Source organism: Bison bison, unplaced genomic scaffold, assembly GCF_000754665.1.
Source record: "Bison bison bison isolate TAMUID 2011002044 unplaced genomic scaffold, Bison_UMD1.0 scf7180017864163, whole genome shotgun sequence".
Lineage (NCBI taxonomy): Eukaryota > Metazoa > Chordata > Mammalia > Artiodactyla > Bovidae > Bison > Bison bison.
Genome location: NW_011494735.1, coordinates 7,910,803 through 7,937,018, shown reverse-complemented (window position 1 = coordinate 7,937,018; position 26,216 = coordinate 7,910,803). Strand labels below are relative to the sequence as shown.

The following is a 26,216-nucleotide window of genomic DNA, read 5'->3' as shown; positions in this document are numbered from 1 at the left end:
AGAAAAAAATCGAAAGAAATTACATAGGTTGCCATGACATACCCTCACGAGATAGTAATCCATGGAATGCTATATTCTGGTTTAGGGACATAAGCAACAATAAACAAGTGAGAGATGACCTTTATCAAAATGTCATAAATATATACATTGATTTAGTGTGATATCATTTTCACAATTTTGTTAATACTTTCTTCATCTTCAATTTGGTTCACTTATTCAACAAATATTTATGTAATGTTTGTTCAATACTAAGTAGCCAACTTTTGCAATTGCACTTTGCATCATTTACAACTGGTTTAGTGAGGAAGGGCTTAAATGTTACTGCACACACAGCTGACAGAATGCTGTATCAACCTATAGCCCTTGGAATATACTATGGATGTGCTTGTATCTTTATGGAATTTTCCCCATTTATTTTTTTGTCAGGATGATCCAGTGCCAAATTAAAATATGTGTGCAGTACCACAATCCTTTCTAGCCAAATTCATGTATCTGAAGTTCAATATTCTTCATGTGATGACTTCTAATTTTTTAATGCATTAACCTGTCAAGGGTCAGAATCAAAGCCACTGAAGGTTTTCAATTTGTACCCATGGCTCTTGCTGAATATAGGATCTTGGCTCCATGGACTAGATGAGTTTCAGCTTTCTGAGATACTAACATGCTGTTAATATGAGGACTATTAGGTGGGTTGCCTTCATAGAGGTCCCTAGAATATAGGTAGCAGTTGGGAGTGGAGAGAAAACTGTCAGCCAGTTATCAAAATCTTCACTAAACATTGGTAAGTGACCTAGTGCAGTTCAGTTTAGTCACTCAGTCATGTCCAACCCTGTGACCCTATGGACTGCAGCATGCCAGGCTTCCCTTCCATCACCAACTCCAGGAGCTTGCTCAAACTCATGTCCATCAAGTCAGTGATGCCATTCAACCATCTCATCCTCTGTCGTCCCCTTCACCTCCTGCCTTCAATCTTTCCCAGTATCAGGGTCTTTTCCAGTGAGTTGGTTCTTCACATCAGGTGGCCAAAGTTTTGGAGCTTCAGCTTCAGCATCAGTCCTTCCAATGAATATTCAGGACTGATTTCCTTTAGGATGGACTGGTTGGTTCTCCTTGAAGTCCAAGGGACTCTCAAGAGTATGCTTCAACATCACAGTTCAAAAGCATCAATTCTTTGGCCCTCAGCTTTCTTTATAGTCCAACTGTCACATCCATACATGACTACTGGAAAAACCATAGCTTTGACTAGACAGACCCTTGTCAGCAAAGTAATGTCTCTGCTTTTTAATAGGCTGTCTAGATTGGTCATAGTCTTCCTTCCAAGAAGCAAGCATCTTTTAATTTCATGGCTGTAGTCACCATCTGCAGTGATTTTGGAGCCCAAGAAAATGAAGTCTCTCACTGTTTCCATTGTTTCCCCATCTATTCAGTATGAAGTGACGGGACTTGATGCCATGATCTTCACTTTTTGAATGTTGAGCTTTAAGCCAACTTTTTCAGTCTCCTCTTTCACTTTATTCAAGAGGCTCTTCAGTTCCTCTTCACTTTCTGCCATAAGGGTGGCATCATCTGCATATATGATGCTATTGTATTTTTCCTAGCATTCTTGATTCCAGCTTGTGCTTCTTCCAGCCCAGCATTTTGCATGATATACTCTGCATATAAGTTAAATAAGCAGGGTGAAAATATACAGCCTTGACATACTCCTTTCCTAATTTGGAACCAGTCCATTGTTCTATGTCTCATTCTAACTGTTGCTTTGTGACCTGCATACAGATTTCTCAGGAGGCAGGTAAGGTAGTCTATATTCACATCTCTTCAAGAATTTTCCACAGTTTGCTGTGATCCATGCAGTCAAAGGCTTTGGCATAGTCCAAAGCCTTTTCTGGAACTCTTGATTTTTCTATGATCCAATGCATGTTGGCAATTTGATCTCTGGTTCCTCTGCCTTTTCTAAATCCAGCTTGAACATCTGGAAGTTCACGGTTCATGTATTGCTGAAGCCTGGCTTGGAGAATTTTGAGCATTACGTTACTAGCGTATGAGATGAGTGCAACTGTGTAGTAGTTTGAGCATTCTTTAACACTGCCTTTCTTTGGGACTGGAATGAAAATGGACCTTTTCCAGTCCTGTGGCCACTGCCGAGTTTTCCAAAATTTGCTGGCATATTGAATGCAGCACTTTCACAGCATCATCTTTTAGGATTTGAAATAGCTCAGCTGGAATTCCATCACCTCCACTAGCTTTGTTCATAGTGATGCTTCCTAAGGCCCACTTGACTTCACATTCCAGGATGTCTGGCTCTAGGTGAGTGACCACACCATTGTGTGATCTGGGTCATTAAGGTATTTTTTGCATAGTTCTTCTGTGTATTCTTGGCTCTTCTTAATATCTTCTACTTCTGTTAGGTCAATACTGTTTCTGTCCTTTATTGTGCCCTTCTTTGCATGAACTTTTCCCTTGGTATCTCTAATTTTCTGGAAGAGATCTCTAGTCTTTCCCATTTTTTATTTTCCTCTATTTTGCTGAGGAAGGCTTTCTTATCTCTCCTTGCTATTCTTCAGAACTCTGCATTCAGATGGGTAAATCTTTCCTTTTCTCCTTTGCCTTTCACTTCTCTTCTTTTCACAGCTATTTGTAAGGCCTCCTCAGACAACCATTTTGCCTTTTTGCCTTTGTTTTTCTTGGGGATGGTCTTGATCTCTGCTTCCTGTACAATGTCAGGAACCTCTGTTGATAGTTATTCAGGCACTCTGTCTATCAGATCTAATGCCTTGAATCTATTAGTCACTTCCACTGTATAATCATAAAGGAATTGATTTAGGTCATACCTGAATGGTCTGGTGGTTTTCCATACTATCTTCAATGTAAGTCTGAATTTTGCAATAAGGAGAATGAATGAACTCAATGAAATTATGAGCCATGGCATATAGGGCCACCCAAGACTGATGGTCATGGTGGAGAGTTCTGAAAAAAAATGTGGTCCACTGGAGAAGGGAATGGCAAACTACTTCAGTACTCTTACCTTGAGAACCCTATGAACAGTATGAAAAGGCAAAATGATATGACACTGAAAGATGAACTCCTCAGGTCAGTAGGTGCCCAATATGCTACTGGAGAAGAGTGGAGATGTAACTCCAGAAAGAATGAAGAGAAGGAGCCAAAGTGAAACAATGCCCAGTTGTGGATGTGACTGGTGATGAAAGTAAAGTCCGATGCTGTAAAGAATAGTATTGCATAGGAACCTGGAATGTTAGGTCCCTGAATCAAGGTAAATTGAAAGTGGTCAAACAGGAGATGGCAAGAATGAACGTCGACATTTTAGGAATCAGCGAACTAAAATGGACTGGAATGGGCAAATTTAATTCAGATGACCATGGTATCTACTACTGTGGGCAAGAATCCCTTAGAAGAAAATGGAGTAGCCCTCATAGTCAACAAAAGAGTCCAAAATGAGGTACTTGGGTGCAATCTCAGAAATGACAGAATGATCTCTGTTTATTTCCAAGGCAAACCATTCAGTATCACAATAATCCAAGTCTACGCCCCAACCACTAATGCTGAAGAAGCTGGAGTTGAACGGTTTTATGATGACTTACAAGACCTTCTAGAACTAACACCAAAAACAAATGTCCTTTTCATCATAGGGGACTGGAATGCAAAAGTAGGAAGTCAAGAGATACCTGGAGTAACAGGCAAGTTTGGCCTTGGAGTACAGAATGAAGCAGGGCAAAGGCTAAAAAGAGTTTTGCCAAGAGAACGCACTGGTCATAGCAAATACCCTTTTCCAACAACACAAGAGACAACTCTACACATGGACATCACCAGATAGTCAATACCGAAATCAGATTGATTATATTCTTTGCAGCCGAAGATGGAGAAGCTCTATACAGTCAGCAAAAACAGGACCAGGAGCTGACTGTGCCTCATATCAAGTGACCTAGAGATTCTACGTATTTGTATTGTGTGTGGACTCAGTAGTGTTTGACTCTTTGTGACTCTTTGCACTGTAGCCCACCAGGTTCCCCTGTCCGTGGGATTTTTCAGGCAAGAGTGGGTAGCCATTTCCTCTTCTAGAGGATTTTCCCAACCTAGGGATTGAACCTGTATCTCCTGCATTGCAGGCAGATTCTTCACCTGCTGAGCTATTGGGGAAGCCCTATAACTAATTCTATAACAAAGACTTCAGGTGCTGTGTATTTTAAAACCAAAGCAAGAATTATTTTTAAATCTAAGATTTTCAGAGTAACAAGAATATATATAGAAAGTTCATTAAACCAAAATTTATTAAATCTCAGGCATCCTTCTAGGAGCTTTGAATGCACTGGGAACAAAACAGTTATCTTTACACATAGGGAGCTTACATTCTAGCTGGCTGAATACAGACAAGAAAAAAACAAAACATAACAAAACTTATTATAAAGAGTAAGTTATATAGTTTTTTGGAACATGATTAAATATAAGAAAAGGAAAAGCTAGATAATGGGGATTTGGTATTGGCAAAAGATTTCCTTAAATAATTTTTAAAAGAATGAATAATTATCAGAGTATGTCTTGATTTGATGTATTTTGCTTCCTGTCTTTTTGATGTTATTTATTTTAAAATTTTAATATGTTAGGAAATATACAGTGTTTGATAAATTGTTTCAATTTTGCTATGTGTCTGCTACAAAGGAAAAAACATCTTTTGTCATGTAAACAACTCTAAGTAATCATTTTGTTCTGGATTATTTGTCTTTAATAGCTTTTCTGAGCAATCTGTTCTGTTTCAAAATATTCTTTCAAGATGGGTTGTCAGAAATTTAAATTGTGGTAGGTGAACTGAGTTTTGACATGTCATAAAAAGGTGATATAGAGGAGCAAAGGATCATAGATTTATGAAAACAAGGAAATATTTTATTTCATATTGTTGTTACTAAAAGTAATAATAGAATAAAGATCTAAAGCCTATTCAGAAGCTTAGAGAGAGTTTAGTTAGAGAAAAGCATCAGGAGAAAAGTTAGAAAAGAAAAATAAGTTCAAGACCTAACTTCCTCTTAGAAGTAATCTTACATTTTTATCAGGCACATATATTTAGAGGGAATAGTCTAAAATTTTGGATAGGTATCCAACTGAAGAATGTAAGTGATAGTCTGACAGCCCCCAGAGATGCTATATAGTGAATAGGCCCAATTCACTACCGCAGTTGAATGGAACATTATTTCACTGTTAGTCTGGATTGCCTGTCGCTGAGAATAGAATCTGTATTTCTTTGAATTTCCCCATTCTGTATCCCTCCTGGAATTCTTAAGGTCAGTTAAGCACAGTAAATAATCTTCACTCAGCAAGCAACCCAAATCACCATCTTCCTGTTCGATGTAGCTAATAAATTCTAAGCAAACTCGAAACTCTTTGTGAAGCTTCCTAATGGATGCCTTCACTGGACTGAAGAGCTTTTGGAACAAAATAAAATAATCATCTAAAGTTGAATGTTTGGGGATCAAGGTTACTAGGTCAACACTAAATTTAAAACTAGTTTGAGAGACATTTTTTAATGGCACTTAGAAATTATGGCTAAAGGTCAGGCCGCTACATGCCATGTTGCTCAGAGCCTTTGATGCTAAAGGTCTACGACTGACTTATGTGTAAGATATATTTTTTAAAACATTAACTGTGATTTAAAGTAGCAAGAGACAGTGTTCAGGCCAGGGAGAATAAAAGTCCCTCTCCCCAGTTTTTTGGTTGAAACGGTTTGAGCTTAGTAATTTTATTGAACCTGAAAAAAATTATTAATAGCTGCCTTCACAAAGGGGCACAGGGAAGCCTTCCTCTGTCAATTCCTGCTTAGGAGTTTCTGAGATGTTTTGTGACTGTAAGGAAACTGTGGATGAAATCCACACCAATTAGAGATCTTGTGTGTTTGGAACCATTTAAAAATGCTGTGTGGGGCTCAAAGGAATTAGTGAAGGCTGCTGCAGTACAGCTACATTATTAATCTCCAAAGAGAATAGATACCAGATGTTCATGCTGCCCAAAGGACACCTCAGTATTCTTGACAATTTTTAGTCATGTTGTCCTTTCACAGATGCCAATGCCTGAAATCCTTACAGGTGACAAGGCTATGTGGCTTCTACATATGAGATTATTAGTAATCAGTTTGAGGAAATGCACTATTGATAGGCAGGAAAATTATCATATTAAGTTTGATATTTGTAAAAAAATTGCCTAAAACAAAATAGTAGAAACTCTTCATCTTTTTTTTTTTTTTCTGATCAGCATAGTGATAGGCAGGTCCGCACTAAGTAATAATCCTTTAATTCAGTCCAATTTTGTTGTTAAATAATGAATTTGTGCTGATATTGTCTTTATTAATTCATTCAACAGATATTTCTATGAGCTATGTGTTGAGGATATAATAGTAAAGAAAGCGGTCATATTCACATGGAGCTTAGTAGAAGAAGTAAACAGTAATCAAAAATTACCCACACAAAAATAAATAGTCACAAACCATGATACATGCTTTGAAGAAAAAGTACTGGGTGCTGTGAACATCTTTGACAGTGAAACTTGACCTAGAATTAAAGCTCTGAATTCATTTATTCATCCATATTTAGTGAGTACCTACTACTGTGCCAGAAAAGCAGGACAGATTGCCATGGTCATTTAAAACTCAAACTCATAACTTTCAGTTTGGTAGACCAAAAGATATTAGGAGCGAAACAACAGACAACTTGAAAAATAAAGATAAAACAATTCTGGGGATGGAATTCTATTTTAGTCTTTTAGCCTTTCTTCAAATACAACTTCTGTTCAGAAAGCTAAGGAGCAGTTGAGTAATGCTTAAGATTTTTTAGCATGTCTAAATATTTTTCATATCACTTATTTTATTGCAAAAACTCCATAAAAAAGTAATAGTGTAAGATATTAAACACCTTAGAAAAACAAAAAGGTGGAATCAGTAGGAGGGACCCCAAGAACCCAAATATTTTAGCGCAAATGTCATTATGCTCTCCACTAGCCATCAACCTGGCTTACCTTCCTTCCCTGCCAGGCTTTGTAAAGAGCAGTCTGTTCACTTTCTCCACTTCACATGTGCTGTTCAGCCCAACGGAGTTCAGCTTCTGTCATCATCACATTGAAATGTCTCTTCCTCAAGTTCCTCAGACCTCCTAAGTATTGAGTTCAGCAATCTCCTCTCAGATTTTACTTGACTGGTCCTTTCTGTAGATTCTGTCACTACTGTCTGCCCTCCAGCCTTGAACAGTTTTCGCTTTATTATCTAACTTTGTCTTGGTGCCCTTGTCCTCCTCCTGTTTTCTGGAACACCCTCTTCTATTTTCCTTTGCCGACTCATTCTTCAGCTCACCGTTTAAATACCTGTGTGGTTCTCCACGGCCACCCTATTCTCCTTCTTCCAAACCCCATTCTAGTCCCACTGTCTTTTGTGCTCTGCAGACTTTCACATCTGTATCTTTAGCCAGGGTCTCACTTCTGAGCCCACATATTTCTCTGCCTCCTAGGTAGTTTCACACTAGACTGATTTTGTTATTTTCCCTGAAAACATGCATGATGGGCATGGTCCAACTGGTCATACAAGCTGGAAATCTAATCATAATCTGACCCTGCCCTTCTCCTTCACTCCCCCACAGGTACCCCAGTCACCACAATCAGAACTGTGCTCTCTCAGTCTCTCTATGATCGCTCTCCTGATCCCCAATCCCATTGCAATCGTCTTCATTTAGAACTTCTATTCCTGTACATAGTCTTCTTCTGGGAGACCTGCTTTCATCTTCCTTTTTATCCAGCCTGCTTTCAGAGCCATCTTCCTAAAACACAAATCTGATCATGTAGTCTTTATGTGATTCCCCATCATCGTGCCATTCAGTGTCCCAGCAAGAGTGCCACTGCCATTTAGAGCTATTGGGTTACTTGACAACAAGACAGAAAAGCAAGGTAACTAGTAACCAAAATAAAATTCATGTTTGAACTGTACTTTGTGTGCATATGTGCATGCACACTCAGTCATGTCTGACTCTTTGTGACCCCATGGACTATAGCCTGCCAGCCTCCTCTGTCCATGGAATTTTCTAGGCAAGAATACTGGTGTAGGTTGCCATTTCCTTCTCCAGGGGATCTTCCTGACCCAGGGATCAAACTCATGTCTCTTGTGTCTCCTGCATTAGCAGGTTGGTTCTTTACCAGCTGAGCTATAGTACATTGTGTTTACATTTTATTAGCATTATTTATATTCATGGGCTTCCCTGGTGGCTCACACGGTAAAGAATCTGCCAACAATGCCAGAGACCTGGGTTTGATCCCTAGGTTAGGAAGATCCCCTGGAGAAGGAAATGGTTACCCACTCTAGTGTCCTTTCCTGGAGAACCCCATGGACAGAGGAGCCTGGCAGGCTACAGTCCCTGGGGTCACAATGAGTCAGACACGACTAAGCAACTAACATTTTCACTTTCATTTATCATTATCTTCATTGATTTTTAGAATCTATAGATTGATTCTAATTTTATATATATTCTAAACTCCTTGCTTTAAGTATCATTTTTGCTTGAGGTACCACTCATTAAAGCTGAATGAAGCATAGGGAAAATGTTTGCCAAAACCGATGGTTTTATTTTTGTCATACTTACTATTAAAACCATTTACTTGAGAGTTTGCCACTTGAGAGTTTGCCTCTTGAGACTATTGCTTGTTTACAATAATGAAATCATGTCATCAGCATATGGGGGATGCTTGTCCTTAAATTTGCTATGGCAGGAGGGCCAAAACACAAGAAATTCTCAAACCACATTAAGCAAATATAAAGTTGAAAAGTAGTCTAAGAAATTTCTTTCCACTGAACTGGTCAGGGAGGAGACTATCCTGCCTGCCTTGATTCTAAACCCAGAGGGCACTGCAGAGGTCATGAAGGAAGTGCTAATCTCATCTAGTTAGCCCATAATCACATTTTAGCCAGAGTCAAATCTGAACCAGTTAAAGCTGCTAAACCTTACATTAATTTTGGTATTTTTTTATCAGTAAGGTAAAAAATAATATAATTGTGATTAGTGGAAAAAATTATAATGCCTGGAATCTGTTGCTTCTTTCCATAAACTATTAGATCAAGACACTAAAATCTGCAGTCTATTAAAAAGAATCTCAGCTTCTTGATGATAGACTGAGCATTTGTTATTCAGTCGCTAAGTCAGGTCTGACTCTTTCCTACCCCTTGGACTGTAGCATGCCAGGTTTCCCTGTCCTTCACTATCTCTCAGAGTTCGCTGAAACTCATGTCCATTGAGTCAGTAATGCCATCCAACCATCTCATCCTCTGTCACCCACTTCTCCTCCTACCCTCAATCTTTCTCAGCATCAGGGCCTTTTCCAATGGGTCAGCTCTTCACATCAGGTAGCCAAAGGATTGGAGCTTCAGCTTCAATCCTTCCAGTGAATATTCAAGGTTGATTTCCTTTAGGATTGAATGGTTTGATCTCCTTGCTGTCCAAGGGACTCTCAAGAGTCTTCTCCAGCACCACAGTTTGAAAGCATCAGTTCTTTGGCACTCAGCCTTCCTTATGGTCCAACTCTCACATCCGTACATGACTACTGGAAAAACCATTGCTCTGACTATATGGACCTTTGTTGGCAAAATGATGTTTCTGCTTTTTAATATGCTGTCTAGGTTGGTCATAGCTTTTCTTCCAAGGAGCAAGCATCTTTTAATTACATGGCTCCAGTCACCATCTGCAGTGATTTTGTTTATTAAAAAGAATCTCAGCCTCTTGTTCATGATGATAGACTGAACATACAAGTTTGTTTTCCTGTCTCCCAAGAAACCTCTTTAAAGTGACAATTGTAAAAAACAGAAGAAAGAGGAGGAGGAGAAGAGGGAGGAGAAGTTAAATAGGAAAAGAAACCTGTTGCAAAGAGAGTTAGATTGGGGGTGGGGGAGTAACGGGATCTTGAGCAGACAAGAAATTATAACCAGTTTTCCCAAGGGGAAAAAAATGGGAGGAAATGCATTAATGGGTATGGTTGATTAAAGAAAGATACAACCCAGAATATGTGCTAGAGTTGTTTTGAGATGCCCGGCAGAATTATCAAGAGGCAAACGGGACTGACAACAAGATGTTGAACTGAAAGTCTAAAGAACAGCTAGACCAGCTTCACATCTTCCCCGCTTTCATATTTAGACTGACAGATTATCAGTTAGTCACATGGAAAAAGAGAAAACCTGGAAAAGTCCTCTCTTCAGATATTAAACAGCCTGTCTGGGAGAACTGGTGCTGTTGTTGAGGTGTTGTGCTCCAAAATGAATCATTCTTCAGTCAGCTATTCAAGGGAACCCTAGGACTAACACATTCTTGGGTATCAGCAAATGATAGCCATGTTCACAGAGCTCCCACTCAGCTTTTCTATTCAGAGTTAAGACTAGTAAGGAAACAAACCTGTAGTGTACCTAAAAGCAGAGGACCTTGCAGAGTATAGCTGCAGAAGATAACTGACCCAGACCTCCATTCTCACAGAGAAACGGCCAAAGATCACCATCAATATACCAAGAAAACCAAGAGCATGAAAGACAAAAGCCAAGATAGAGAGAACAATTACCCTAGAGAAAGCAGAGACATTTTAGAAAATAATAGAAAAGCTAAAATAAAACAACCCACTAATTTATATTATCAGGGATATTTGAAATACTTCATATATAAAAATAAGATGATGCTGTTAAAAAAAAACCACACACACACAAAATGTAAAAACAAACAAAATAACTGGAGTCCAGGGAAATGTGAAAAAATAATTTGCCAGAAGGTACCTATGATTTGATGTCATTTATATAAATCATTCAGAGAAAGCAATGGCACCCCAGTCCAGTACTCTTGCCTGGAAAATCCCATGGGCGGAGGAGCCTGGTAGGCTGCAGTCCATGGGGTCGCTAAGAGTTGGACACGACTGAGCGACTTCACTTTCACTTTTCACTTTCATGCATTGGAGAAGGAAATGGCAACCCACTCCAGTGTTCTTGCCTGGAGAATCCCAGGGACGGCGGAGCCTGGTGGGCTGCCGTCTGTGGGGTCGCACAGAGTCGGACACAACTGAAGTGACTTAGCAGCATATAAATCATTAAACATTTAGAACGTTGTATATTGTTTATGGATATTACATTGCAGAAAATGAATCAGAACATGTGTTGGGGGGCTGCTCAGTGGCTCAGTAGTGTCTGATTCTTTGCAACCCCTGGACTGTACCTGCCAGGCCCCTCTGTCCATGGAATTTTCCAGGCATGTATTTTCCAGGTACCAAGATGTATAGGAGTAGGGAAGAAGGTTGGAGGCAGATCTGGCTGTAATTGCAACATTTCATTCTGTTAGAAAAAGAGAAAAGTTGAAGCAAATTTTTTTATTATTATTATCTATCAAATCTGGATAATATCTGTTAAATCGTGGATGCCTATTATATTCTGTAAACTTTTGCACGTGTTTTAAATATTTGTAATTAAAAATTCAAAAATTGAAATGCTGAATTACAGAAAAATTTTGTACAATTGTATAATGAAAATCACAGTCTAAAAGAAAGAAGAAAACGTGACATGCCTTTTAACATGTAAAACGTTAAATGCAATGTAAAAACAGGAAAATGTTTGATTTTAAGTATTCTGAGATTATGACAATTGGACCATCCAGAAGGAAAGATAATTCCACAACACTTCAGCTCTGCAGTAAGCAATACATGTATAGTCTTAATAATATACAGACTGCTTGCTTATTTTCAACTCTTAGGATTAATCTATAAAAACATGGAAGACTTAATTAAGATTAGGCACTGGAAAGGCAGGAAAGAGTAAGTAGGTGGAGGGAGGATCAGAGCACTAAGGAGAACCAAACAGTATTAAGTTATAGGCTAGTCGTGCATTCATTCAATCGTTACATAGCTTTTATTTAACATTCTTATGTTGAAGGCACTATTTTAAGTAATTGGCAGTACGTGCTAAGTCTCTTTGGAGAAGGCAATGGTACCCCACTCCAGTACTCTTGCCTGGAAAATACCATGGATGGAGGAGCCTGGAAGGCTGCAGTCCATGGGGTCCCTGAGGGTCGGACACGACAGAGCGACTTCACTTTCACTTTTCACTTTCATGCATTGGAGAAGGAAATGGCAACCCACTCCAGTGTTCTTGCCTGGAGAATCCCAGGGACGGGGGAGCCTGGTAGGCTGCCGTCTATGGGGTCGCACAGAGTCAGACACGACTGAAGTGACTTAGCAGCAGCAGCGGCAGCTAAGTCACTTCAGTCGTGTCCGACTCTTTGGGACCCTATGGACTGTAGCCCACCAGGCTTCTCTATCCATGGGATTGTCCAGGCAAGAATACTAGAAGCAGGCTGCTGTGCCCTTCTCCAGGGGATCTTCTCGACACAGGGATCAAACCCGTGTCTCCTGCACTGGCAGGCAGGTTCTTTACCACTAGCGCCAGCTGGGAAGCCCAATTAGCAATACTGCTGCTGCTGCTAAGTCGCTTCAGTCGTGTCCGACTCTGTGCGACCCCATAGACGGCGGCCCACCAGGCTCCCCCGTCCCTGGGATTCTCCAGGCAAGAACACTGGAGTGGGTTGCCATTTCCTTCTCCAATGCATGAAAGGGAAAAGTGAAAGTGAAGTCGCTCAGTTGTGTCCAACTCTTAACAACCCCATGGACTGCAGCCTACCAGGCTCCTCCGTCCATGGGATTTTCCAGGCAAGAGTACTGGAGTGGGGTGCCACTGCCTTCTCCAAATTAGCAATACAGAGGTGAACAAACTCCCTGCCTTTATTCAATTTACATTCTAGTTCAAGAAGCAGACATTACCAAACAAGGTTTTAAAAGAATTATCAATAAAAGGAATGTAACTGTAAAAATTAGAAGGGGGAAGGAAGGGGAGATAGTGTAAATATGAATACTAAATCATAATTCACAAGAAAATCCATTTATAGTTCATAAACAGCACTGTTCAATGGTGAAATGTTTTCTATTTGTGGAAAATAATGGTGGAACTATTCTATATCTGTATCTGTGTTGTCCAGTGTCATCACCATTAACTACATGTAACTGTTGAGAACTTGAACTGTGGTTAGTGTGACAAAGAAACTGAAATTTAAATTTTATTTAATTTTAATTAATTGTAATTTGACTTGTGACATGTTCCTGGCTACTACTGTATTGGACAGCACAGATTTAAAATGAAGGGATCAGATAGCATATGCATATTTTGTAGAAATAAATAGAAAGCCTGTTAAACATGATTGTCTACAAGGTGGGGAGAATTTAAAGGGAACATTTCACTGAGTCATCTTGCACTTTTGATCTTCTGCTACATGCATGCATTTGGTTGATTAAACTTTTGGGTCTTTGAGGGGGAATAGAGAATCATCCTTTTAAAAATGTTATTCAGGTTATACCTGAAGTATCAACTGAAGCGAATAACTGGGCAAGAATCAGAGCTCTAAGCTTCAAACAATTTTTGTTATTAGGAGGTCTCCATAGAGAGTTTTATTATTTGGCTTGAGATAGCTAGTAAGGTAAATATTGGTCAGTGAGGTTAATAGTTTCTGGTTTCAGAGAAACTAAAAGTTACAAGTTTTGAAATACGGTCCTACAATTATAGAGCTGTGAGAATTGCTATCCACAGAAAATTATATATCCAGATCTCCAACTTGTCTCACCAAAACCATGCTCAAATATATATCATCATTATTAAACTATCACTCAAGCCCAAGTGGCCTTATTTTTGCATTTGAAGATAACAAAATACTTGTCATTACATTTCAATTCAGTGTATCCTTGGTCATGGATAGTTTCTGCTGTGTTCTACTGATGGGTCATGTAGCTAATTTACTGAGGTTTCTAATCTTATCTGGGGGTTGAGGGAGGGGGTAGGGGAAGAGGAAGCTGTATAGCTATCCTTGTTAAATTAAGAGTAAAGGAATGAGGGCCACTTTTTCTAGACATGGTACAGATGGAATTGGCTTCAGCTTGTTTATAATCTGTTGCTAGTTTTAACAACTTGTTTTGAAGATATTTGAGAGGAAGGAGGAAAAGGTTGGAAGAGAGAGCTAAGGAAGTTTTTCTCAGGGGGCAGTTGGAATGAAACATTTTAAATCTGTGAACAGTACACTACTTTTGGAGAGCTGTATCACTATAAAATTCCAGGTTCAAGTAGACTTAAAGCAGCTTTGTTAAGTTACATGACGAGTCAGCAGGAATCATTCTTCCTACTGCAATCTAAAATAAATCCACTCTAGTGTAGGTGGTAGCAAGCACCAATGACCTACTGTTAATAAACTAGATCACTTAACTCTTACATTCCTGGATTTGCATCACATTATATCAGCATATACCATAGACACCAAGTTATGTCTGCAGATTAATTTGGCCTGATGTTTGGATAAAATCGAAGCAGAACTGTCATATTCCAATTTGTCGGTATAAAGTGTAGTACTTGTAGTTACTTGCTATTAAGAAAGGAGAATTCTTAGAAAGGAGCATTATTTATTGAATATAAGTTGTTCTTGATATTAACAGGCTAATATCTAAAAGGTACAGTTTATGGTCTTGGAAATAAAATGATAATCAGCCCATATCCAAATGCTTTGAATAGAAACAAAAGGATGTACTGGGGATAGGGTGAGTCAACTCTGTTTATACAGGTTTTCACATGACTTTTCTTTTAAAAAGTATATGGAATGCATCCAAAACAAATACTGTTTTGTTAGATGAGAAGACCAAAAGGGAAATCCTAGAGAAAGGAGGATGGATGATCTGTCTTTAATGTCAAAACTGACAAAAACACATCCCCCCCTCTTTTGCTCAAGATAATTTTCTCAACAAGACCCAGATTGCTTCAGTCTTTGCCTATCACCCTTTGAAGCACTCTCCTTATTATTAGGAGTGGGGGCAGGGTTTCCTTTGAGGATTTTTACAGCAGTGAAGAGTTCCTCCTTTAAATACTTTCACATGATGAGGGAATTCTGCTTTCAAAGTGCTGTCATCACTGTGGCTTCTCTGCCATAAGACGATTTATTCTTGGGTGAAGGTCCTTCTTAGTTTGATTGTCAATAGGACTTACCTTTCTAATGGATTCTCTTTCTATAGAGCTTGCTTGTTCTGAGAGACGCAGCAAAAGGGCTCAACGTGCTCTTTTGTTCACCTTACTGATGAAGTTGACCGGTGATTCTCTTTTGAAATATGTTCCATCATATACAGTTACAGACTTCAACGTGCCTCTGTCAGTCTCCACCAATAAAGATGTGGGTGACATGTCCAGTATTCCTGTTTGAAAGCTATATTTCTTCTACAGTGCAAAGGGACACTGTGAGTTTGGGGATGTCTAGTGTCTCTTCCAATGTTTAGATAGCACCATGGTAAATAACAAAGACTATTCAAGTGTCAACAGTGTTCCCAGAAACATTGAAGTCTTTTGAGAACCTGTGCTCCATGTCACTCCAGATCACCCTGCTCAACTCTTAAATAGTCTTTTGGAAAATTCTATAAATATTTAATTCATGAAAGCAAAATGTATAGCTGTATGTTTTCATAGCTCATTTGAAAGCAGTTCTCTCCCCTCCCCAAAATCTTTAGTAGGCAGTGATTCACAATTATTAGAGAAAAACTGGAATGAATAAACCCCAAATAAAGCATATCGTTTTCTCCATATTATTGCCTAAAGGTGAGTTTTTATGTCTTCCTGGCTGTTTTAGATAAATGAATAAAAATCTTACCTATATCCCAAACTAGATGAGATCATTTACATCATTACTCTTGGACTTTCCCTTTAAACAGTTTGGTCTTTAGAAGGTGCGGGAATTGGTATTGTCTAGCAGGGTACCCCGGAGAAGGCAATGGCACCCCACTCCAGCACTCTTGCCTGGAAAATCCCATGGACGGAGGAGCCTGGTGGGCCACAGTCCATGGGGTCGCTAAGAGTCGGACAGGACTGAGCAACTTCACTTTCACTTTTCCCTTTCATGCATTGGAGAAGGAAATGGCAACCCACTCCAGTGTTCTTGCCTGGAGAATCCCAGGGATGGGGGAGCCTTGTGGGCTGCCGTCTATGGGGTCACACAGAGTCGGACACCACTGAAGTGACTTAGCAGCAGCAGCAGCAGGGTACCCATTCACTATTCCCTTCCACCTAGCAGCTCTTAAGTGCAACAGTGTATCTATCAACTAATCCAGACTGGTAGTAAACGTAATTCTTAAAACCTACAACTTCCTTCCTGCTAGAGTGTTTAAATGATTGACCTCTCAGCCCTTCACTGAGGAAGAAAGTGGAGCTTAAGTAGAGCCCCTAGATTAAATCAGCTGTAGATTAAGACAGATTCTAGTTTTGGCTTTGCCACTTTCTGCCTGAGTAAGGTTGGCAAATAACTATTCCTTCTGCTCCCCAACCCTCTCCCTGCACAACCCAGTAAAGTAAGTAACCTAGATGATCGTTATGTGTTTTTACCACCTTAAATAAATAATAACAATATTTCACCTGGATGGAGAGGCTTAATTATAGAAATTGAGCCAAATTGGGTAGTCCAGTGAGAAATTAGAACTGATATTCCTTAATCTGCTTTTGTAAAGGAGTATGATTATGTTCTCTCCTCTTGTGGACTCTATGATGTTCTATTAATATTCATTCCACTTTCTTCTATAAGCCAAATTGAAAATCAGTTTAATATACATCTCACCTGCACCTCTGTACTGTATATCATGGGAAGCTCTGAATATACTGAAGTCAATTGCCTTCAAGATGCTCACCACCTAAGCAGGGAGAAAGCATGAAAACAAATCACAAATCTAGTGTGATGAGTAGAACAAGATAAGGATACACAAAACGCAGGGGTAAGCGTGGGAAATACATGTATATTTCCCTGGATCTATTTTAAATTCTAGAAATAGGAAAATGTGTGCAGTGGGGGAGGGTGGTAGCTTTATGGTAAATTCTTTAAAAAAACAAAACCTCCTGAATCTTTACCTGTTTACTGCTGAATCAAATATGTCTCCTCATAATATTATTTGCTATAAACTGGAATCAAACAAGTTAAGACATGGAAGGTTTTCAACAAAAACCAGAATGTTCTCTTTCTTTTCATAGATAAATTATTTTTCAATGTCTTAAAACTTTGGGATTCCCTGGTGGTTAACATGGTTGAGTCTGCCTGCAATGCAGGAGACCCGAGTTCAATCCCTGGGTTGGGAAGATCCCCTGGAGAAGGAAATGGCAACCCACTCCAGTATTCTTGCCTGGAAAATCCCATGGATGGAGGAGCCTGGCAGGCTACAGTCCATAGAGTTGCAAAGAGTTGGGGACGACTTCACTTTCACTTTAAAACATTACCACTAAGTTTCTCTTTAGTATTGGTAGCCTGGCGTGCTGCAGACATGGGGTCGCAAAGAGTCGGTCATGACTGAGCGACTGAACTGAACTGATTGGTGCTTCTGTCGTTAAACAAAGAAGAGCACTGAAATGCGTCAAGTAATCATTAAAAACCAAATAGTGTAGCCCAGAATATGTTGAGAGTCCCTCTGGAATTTAGAAAATGGGGAGAAATGAGTTTTCTTAAGGATACTGATGTTTCTTAGCATAATTAGGTTTTATGGATTATTAGCCTATATCTACTAAGTTAAGGTTTTCTTTGTGATTTGTAGCAATCTTGAATTAAAATCAAGGAATTGGAAAGTGTTTAAACTCCAGGTGTTAAATCTAGCACTATGAAAGCTGTACTGTTGCGTGAGGGGAGTGCTGGGTGGGGAGCTTGGGGGAATTTAGTATAAAAACCTGGTCTGAGCTAATTTGTTTTGTTTGAGACTGGAAATCATATTGTTGAAACTTGCATTCTGTTTTCTTTAAATAGGTGTATTAACACAAAGTACTCTGCTTTCAAAGGGCTTCCTCCTTTCTACAGGAAAAATTTCGCTTCTGGAAAAGAATTGCACAAGCAATTCAGCAACATTGCACCTCTTTCATCATTTTAGGAATACAGACTTCAGCTCAGTAACTCCAGACATATTTTCTGGAAACATGTAAAAACAAGCCCATAAGTACTGAACATAAAACCTGGGTACACCCATAAACATGTGTACAATCTTAAGGTCTACTTACCACTGAGTTTTTAAAAGCTGTGTGCATATTTTAAAAATCACTAGAATAAATGAAAATTGGAACAAGATGCTGTTTGAGAGAAGGTGCTACCTGGAGATTCCTGAGGAATACTGCTCTGTAACTGTCCTATGAAGTGAGCACGCCTCTTGCCCATCAATAGATAGCACCTGTGCTTTCCAGACTACTTCCTGTTGTTCAGTCGCTAAGTCATGCCTGACTCTTTTTGAACCCATGGACTGCAGGATGCCAGGCTTCCCTGTCCTTCACTATCCTGGAATCTTCTGAAACTCATGTCCGTTGAGTTGGTGATGCCATCCAACCATCTCATCCTCTGTCGCCCCCTTCTCCTACTGCCCTCAGTATTTCCCAGGATTAGGGTCTTTTCCAATGAGTTAGCTCTTCGAATCAGGTAGCCAAAGGATTGGCTTCAAAGCTTCAGCTTCAACATCAGTCCTTCCAGTGATTATTCAGGGTTGATTTCCTTTTGGATTGACTGGTTTCATCTTGCTGTCCAAGGGACTCTCAAGAGTCTTCTCCTGAGAAATTATATTAAGATGGAAACAACAGAATTTAAAAAACATATATTTTAACTATCCAAGTGTTAGTTGCTCAGTTGTGTCCAACTCTTTGTGACCCCATGGATTGTAGCCCACCAGACTCCTGTTCATGAAATTCTCCAGGCAAGAATACTGGAGTGGTTAAGTCATTCACTTCTCCAGGGGATCTTCCTGACCTAGGGATCAAATCTAGGTCTCCTGTATTGCAGGCAGATTCTTTACCATCTGAGTCACCACGGAAGCCCTTAACTATCCAAACTAAGTACTAAAAAAGTACGGTTCCTAAAGAAATATGGAATAGTTAAAGTTAACAGCCAGACCAGTTGGATTGTGTTTTGGAAAAAAAATTAAAGAAATCACACTGTAAAACTCATAGTGCTTCCGAGCTATGCCCAGTGACTCTGAAGAAAAGAACAAGAAGTGGAAGTGGTGAAAGAGAGCTTTGTAAGTTTGGGGATGTGCTCAAAACTACTGGGTGTTCTAAGAGAGTCTCACGAAACATAAATCTCAATGCAACTGTAATCTGGATGTGAGGAAAAGGTTATTCTTAAAAAATAGTTGCATTTTTGCAAAATACTTTAACCTTCAGTCTTTGGCCTTTCTTTTCTCAGGTTGAAAAAATTAAGCATGATTCATATACTAAAGATTTCCTTTCTGTGCTTAGTATTCCTTTTAGAATGGCATTCTAACCCATGGTTGTATCTCTCTCTGTTTCGGTTCTTGTGCGTGCTCTGCCCCAGGTTGGCCTTCATTCCACGACGTGATCAATTCTGATGCGATCACATTCACAGACGACTTTTCCTATGGGATGCACAGGGTGGAGACCAGCTGCTCTCAGGTCAGTGTACCCCACCTAAAAACCCCAAATGTTGCTCATTCTGCTTTGCAAACACTGCCAAGACTCCTGGTTGTGCTAAATGTAGTAACTAAGGCCAATTGACCCATCACAAAAGCGACAGACAAGCACAATGAGGTCTCTATCAAGTCCTAATGATATCTCAGTCTTGAGGAGTTTAGCAAGTCCTATTAAATGTCAGTCATTGGCTTCAACGCTAGTAAACAAAATCATTGGTAGGAAAAATTCTTCTCATTGACTCAATACAGTGGGGAATTGAATGAAGATTTCATTACGTGACTTCTCGTGACCTGACATTTTCTCTCTATGTGTGCTCATTGTTCAGTCATCATACCTCTAATGGTAACGATCCGAACATGGTCAACAAAGACCCCAAAAACGTCTCTCCTTGGATGGATGTGAGGAGGGAAGTTGGAGAACAGCAGTAGGAAGAGGAAGTTTAGTGGCAGGCTGTGCGAGGGCAGAGAGAGAACGTGCGAGAAAATAATTCCTTCTATAAGTCTCCTATCCTCATTTCTAAGGATGTTCCTTTCACTCTCCTCTGACTGAATCAGTGCCGGATCTAAGGGGGAAATGAACATGTGTTGAGGAGGAGGGAAAAATATAGTTAATCTGTCATCAAGAAACTTGAACTTAAACCCAAAGACATGGCCAGAACCTTCTTGTACATAGAACTAGAGCAACTGCACATTCTAGTCCAGAGTAGGTCATCCTGCTCTACTTTGCTTTACATAAGTGAAATGGAAAGTCTGAGTGCTGTGGTACCGAAGCGCACTGATGCTAGAGTGCGTTGCTGGGGGCTGTCTCTTGTACAAATTAGAGGTGGAGGGGCACCGTCAGGCAGCTGTGAGGGCAGAGGGATTGCCACGTGAGCCTCCCTCAGCATTCTTCCACCTGCCCTTTAACCCTGTTCTTCAGCCACAGGAGTTTTAGGGAGGAGGTGGCATATTTACTACCAAGTAGGGAGGAAGATTGGTTTGAACCTAACCATCTGATGAATTTCTATTTTATTTTTTAAGTAAAGCTGGCAAATGAACTGTATTCTAAGTATGAGGACCACTCTCTCCCTTGAAAAAGTAGGCTTTATATCTTATCTAAGTCACATTTTCAATTCACCCTCATTTCTCAGATCTGAGTGTAAGTGAGAAAGTGGTACTTTTTGATTCTGGGTCTCACCCTCAGAGATTTCTAATTTAATTGGTCTGGGTGAGGTCTGAACATCAACCTTCTTAAAAGCTCCCCAGGTAAATGCTCACAGTAACCTTCTGAGTAGATAATGTTTCTGTCTCTCTTACAGTGGAGGAAACTGAGGTACAAGAAGTGCAGTTACACTTGTATAAATATTCATAGATTGAACTGAGATTTGAGTGTGGGCATTTAGCTCCAGAGCTTTTTATGGTGCTCAAATGGATAGATAAGTAGATAGATACAAGCACCATAAAAAGTCATGTTGAAATAAGAAAAAAACAAATCCGATGATCCCCCAGCAGTTAGTTCAATTCAGTTCTGGATTCAATTGAATGTTTATTTTCATAACTTCCACAAAAGCAAATTGCAAATATCTACCCAGGAATCTAAAACATTTGACAAAAAAGTGAGATGGGATGGCACATAGTCATTTATAACTTAGGTACATAGTGTTTAGTAAACCTCCCTTAAGGCTAATGGTTGTGGGTGGTTTTTTTTTTCCCTTTAGATTTTTAAGCTGCCTTAAAGGCTGTTGTATGACTGCTCCTTTTCTTTTCACTCAGAACCTATTTTCAAACATGGAGTTCTATGAAAATTATATGAAAAGGGACAGAAAAAGTGGGGCATAAGATAGTAACTTTCCTTCAGGGCCTACTCTCTGAAGTCTTTGTGACTAATTCTTAAAATTCACAGTTGGAATACACTTCCTCATTTCTCTGTGCCAGCCACTGAGGTGACATCAGTAGGAGTCAAGATAAGACCCTTAGGAAGGTGTCTTGCAGGGACCAAAGAGGAATGAAACCACAAACTGTGCCCAAATTAGGCAACACTCATAACAGACACCACACTAACCCGGGCATAGCTCTCAGCCCTTGGTTAAAGGCCTAGTGACTGTTACTGTTCTTTGGGTGCAGTTGGGTAAAGCACTGATACTCCTTTTCAGCCTCTTTTTCCACCACCTTTATTTCTCACGTAAGAAAGTGCATCTTGCTGACGATGCGTGATGTGTGTGTGGTCAGTCATGTCCAACTCTTTATGACCCCATAGATGGTAGCCAGGCTCCTCTGTCCATGGGATTGTCCCAGGCAAGAATACTGGAGTGGGTTACTATTTCCTCCTCCTGGGGATCTTCCAGACCCAGGGATCGAACTCATGTTTCTTTTGCTTCCTGCATTGGCAAGGGGATTCTTTACCACTGAGCCACCTGGAAAGCCCAGAAAGTGCTTGACCCTTTCTTAAATAAAAGTCTTAAATTTACAGAAAAGAGCAAGGGATATTTGTTCCGTTTCTTTCTTAAATGTGGAGAGAAAGGGAGGGAAATTTGTTCCATTAATGCATGTGCAAAAGTGCATGCTTTGGGAAGTAAGTGCCACATAGAAAATAATCAGGTTCCAGCCCCAAAGAATATGTTTGCTGGAATCTTCCCCATGTGGACAGAGTGGGCCTGTCTGCCCCACTTGGGCTAATAGTTCACTAAGCCAAAAGTGTGTATCTTTCCTTTCAGTTTCTTTGTCTTTTAATTTGTGCTTGACACATAAATTTATTTTTCTTTTGTTTTACATTTTTCTTTAGTTTTCTCTTTTCTCTTTTCTCATTCATCCTTTTTATCTTGACATGGTGGGGAGGTGGGGGGGACTGATTTAATGGTTTCCATACTAGAGAATGGAGAAGGCAATGGCAACCCACTCCAGTGCTCTTGCCTGGAAACTCCCATGGACGGAGGTGCCTGGTAGGCTGCAGTCCATGGGATCGCTAAGGGTCAGACACGACTGAGCGACTTCACTTTCACTTTTCACTTTCATGCATTGGAGAAGGAAATGGCAACCTACTCCAGTGTTGTTGCCTGGAGAATCCCAGGGACGGCAGAGCCTGGTAGGCTGCCGTCTATGGGGTCGCACAAAGTCGGACACAACTGAAGCGACTTAGCAGCAGCAGCATACTAGAGAAACTGCTTGTATCTTACTTCCTGGTTTCTCATCCTTAATACTGTTTTTCACTATCGGTTTATCTTCTTTTATCTTTTATTCTTTCAGTTTATGTAGTCTTCTACTTGCAACTTATCCCATTTTTTTTTTTTTTTAACTTTTGGATGTTGACATGGTAACTTATCTAATTTGCTTCTCCTCTTAATAAAACTCTTGTGTTTTGAGTTTACATGGCTTGTCATTTCTCTGGACTGAATTGCATCAAAGGAGTTTGTGTTATGACAAATCTGTTAGTTGTTTTCAGTAGCTTAGAGACATTTTCAGTTGGACATGTTATGTGGAATGCTTCTTTCTTTATGGTAAAGATGGAGCATCTAAACAAGAAGACCCTTTTACTGCCAACTTAACACCAATAAACTGAGCTTCTGTGGATAAAACCAGTAGATTCAACTTGCCTGCAAGGCAATATGGTGATTTTTTTGGTCTATGGGTCTCTAATTCTTGCTTTAGTACTTAGAATTCTTCTTCCTCTTCTCCTTTTTCTCCCCTCCCCCATCCTCCTTACTCTTCCTCCCCTCTCCCTTCTTCATTGTTATATGAATCACACCATGCAGTTAAGCCTCATATTTGGGTGCATGCATGCATGTTAAGTTGCTTCAGTAGTGTCTGACTCTTGGCGACCCTATAGACTGTAGCCCGCCAGGTCCCTCTGTCCTTGGGATTCTCCAACCAAGAAAACTAGAGTGGGTTGCTGTGCCCTTCTCCAGGGGAGTCTTCCTGACCCAGGGATTGAACCTGGGTCTCCTGAATTACAGGTAGATTCTTTACCGTCTGAGCCAGCAGCTGCTGGTGCTGCTGCTAAGTCGTTTCAGTCGTGTCCGACTCTGTGCCACCCCATAGACGGCAGCCCACCAGGCTCCCCTAAAGCCCCCTATTTGGGTAGAAATGACAAACACATTGGGAGCCATGCCTCCCGCCTCTTTATACTACATTGTGGCTTTTCCATGTGTCCAGTGACATCTTAGATTGTGATATTTTAGTAAAATTTTTATTGAGAAAATTAAGATTTATTCAGTACAGTAACCACTTTCCAGAGAAATAATACAGTCAGGTCCTTCTAAAAGAATCTCTGTGCTTCTCAGTGATTTTTTAGAAGGACCTGATCTTTAAGTTAACAACACAGAAAATAAGCAAGGGTAGTAGAGCTTCTTTATTTCCTTCATCAGGATTCCTGCTTCTGAAGGAAACTGGTTATCCTTTATATTCTGATGTTCATTGCAACTATACCTGTTCTGTTTCACCATTCTATCTTCTAAGTTAAGGAATTATACTCCACTTATCTCTTCCAAAGTGAAACTTTATCTTAAATCTGCCCACTTTGGGGTGGGCATAGGTAGGTATCTCCCCCCTGGCTGTAACAATTTCCTAACAATTCTCAGTTATAAAGAATTTTCCTCAATTTTATATAACTTACATTTTTAGCTAGTGATAAAAATATGTTGCTTCTAATCCAGTTTCACTGATGACTATCAATAATTGCTTGACAGCTTCTCCCTAAACCTCCAACCCCAGCCTGTTTAGCAACATTGTCAGGAATTTAAATTCAGTGGAAAGAGGTAAGATTTGCATGATATAAACTGTAGTTCAGCAAGATAAGTCCCTCCTGGAAATACTTGGGGAATTCTTCCTTCTTTAGATCGAATTTCCACATCTGCAGCAAATGGGAGACCAATAAATCACTGAACATTTTGTAATAATCTTTGAGGAAACCACCAGAACCCTGAGTTTACCCAAGCTGGACTCTGTTTATGACTGTAGCTATTACTGTTTGAATCTATAGTAGAGTCCCTTAGTTTGTTTTAGATCATTATTAATTTGTTCTAAGTCAGCCAAATCAACAGTAAGGTAAATATCCACCAACACAAAGTATTTTTCAAGAGTTGAGCAGTTTTGGGTAAAACTCCAAACCTTATTAATCTTTTGCAGATGACAACTCATATATTGCTGATGATTAAAGATACCCATGTGTTACAATAGGGTTTCAGACTCACAGCCCCCTCTCTTTTTCTTGATCTTTCAGTAAAATCATAATGCTAAACTGGTGACTTCACAATCCTTTCCTTGGCAAAAGATTAATATCACAAGCACAGAAGAAAAGAGCCCTACTTACGCACAAGTGTCTTCAATAACGGTGGGAGAAAACAGGATACTACTGGCAAAGTCAATTGCTTTTCTTCTTAAAACTCTTTTCTCCTTCCCATCCTGCCCCATGCACCCAAGTGTAAAAGCCCGGCTTTGAAACCACTTCATCTTGTAGATCAAACACTTAAGAGAAAATGACAACAATAAAGCCTAAAACATCCTAGGAATAGCTGGGAGAAAACCCTCTAAGACAGTTGGAAATACATCAGTGCAGAAATATGTAACTGGGTTCAATGTACTATTTGTGTTTCTTATGCACACAATTGAGAATTGCAGTCAGATTTTAAGGAATTATGTTAAATTTGATGCCCAATCACTTTTTTTGGATGTGGGGGGTGGGGTGGGCGTCCTTTCCTTTTGTTCTCTGCAGGTTCTTTAGTTGCCAGTTTTTCTGAGTGAGAGGCTTAGGTGATAAAGGATTCCTGTGGGAATTTAAAATTTTTCTTTTGAACAATGCTTATCTCATGCTTCCTCAGAATGAGAGCTAGAATATTCTGTCATAGTTTGTATTTTACCTATAAATGAAAGAAATACATAACTACCTTAAAACAACTTTCAAAATGCACGCTGAAGATTCTACCCTGAAATAAATCATTAACAGCAGGTTTCAGAGATTTCTTCATCGGGCAACCAGTTTGTTTCAGTTACAACCAGGTGTGCTGAGAGAGCCCAACACATTGCCAGTTGGCTGGGGCAGGGGAGGCAGAGCTCGCAGGCGGCTAAAGAAACAGTGCGTCACTGACAACTTTCATTCATCATCCCAGCCTTCCGCCAGGGGTAGAAGGTGGAAAGAATGGGCTCCATGTGCGTTCCCCTCAGGGAGGAGCCTTCAGGGTTTGTGCACTTTTAAAAGAAATTGAGTACTAGTCTTTTGGACTGCAAGGAGATCAAACCAATCAATCCTAAAGGAAATCAGTCCTGAATATTCATTGGAAGGACTGATGCTGAAGCTCCAATACTTTGGCCACCTGATGAGAAGATCCAACTCATTGGAAAAAACCCTGATGCTGGGAAAGATTGAAGACAGAATGAAAAGGGGATGACAGAGGATGAAGATGTTTGGATGGCATCACTGACTCAATGGACATGAGTTTGAATAAGCTCCGGGAGTAGGTGATGGACAGGGAGGCCTGGCATGCTGCAGTCCATGGGGTCACAAAGAGTCAGACACGACTGAGCAACTGAATTGAGCTGAACGTTTATGGGAGACTGGGTGTTCCTGGGAGGAAGCAGAAATGGTACCGTGTGGTTAGGCTTCTTCCAGACAAGTGGTCTTACAACTTTACAGGCAGCCAGATGGGCACGTGTGTGGTCAGTGGTAGTTCAGTTTCTAAGTCATGTCCAACTCTTATGACCCCATGGACTGTAGCCCGCCAAGCTCCTCTGTCTGTGGGATT

At 40.0% G+C, this 26,216-nt stretch overlaps 1 protein-coding gene across 3 annotated transcripts in view; it reads left to right on the top strand.

Annotated features, from left to right (window-relative positions):
* MSRB3 (methionine sulfoxide reductase B3) overlaps positions 1 to 26,216 on the top strand; it is a 182,809-nt gene that overhangs the window by 150,152 nt on the left and 6,441 nt on the right. For all 3 annotated transcript variants that reach the window (XM_010841577.1, XM_010841576.1, XM_010841578.1), the window contains exon 6: positions 19,389 to 19,486. In XM_010841577.1, the coding sequence (XP_010839879.1) occupies positions 19,389 to 19,486 (98 nt within the window). The remainder of the gene's footprint in view (positions 1 to 19,388; positions 19,487 to 26,216) is intronic.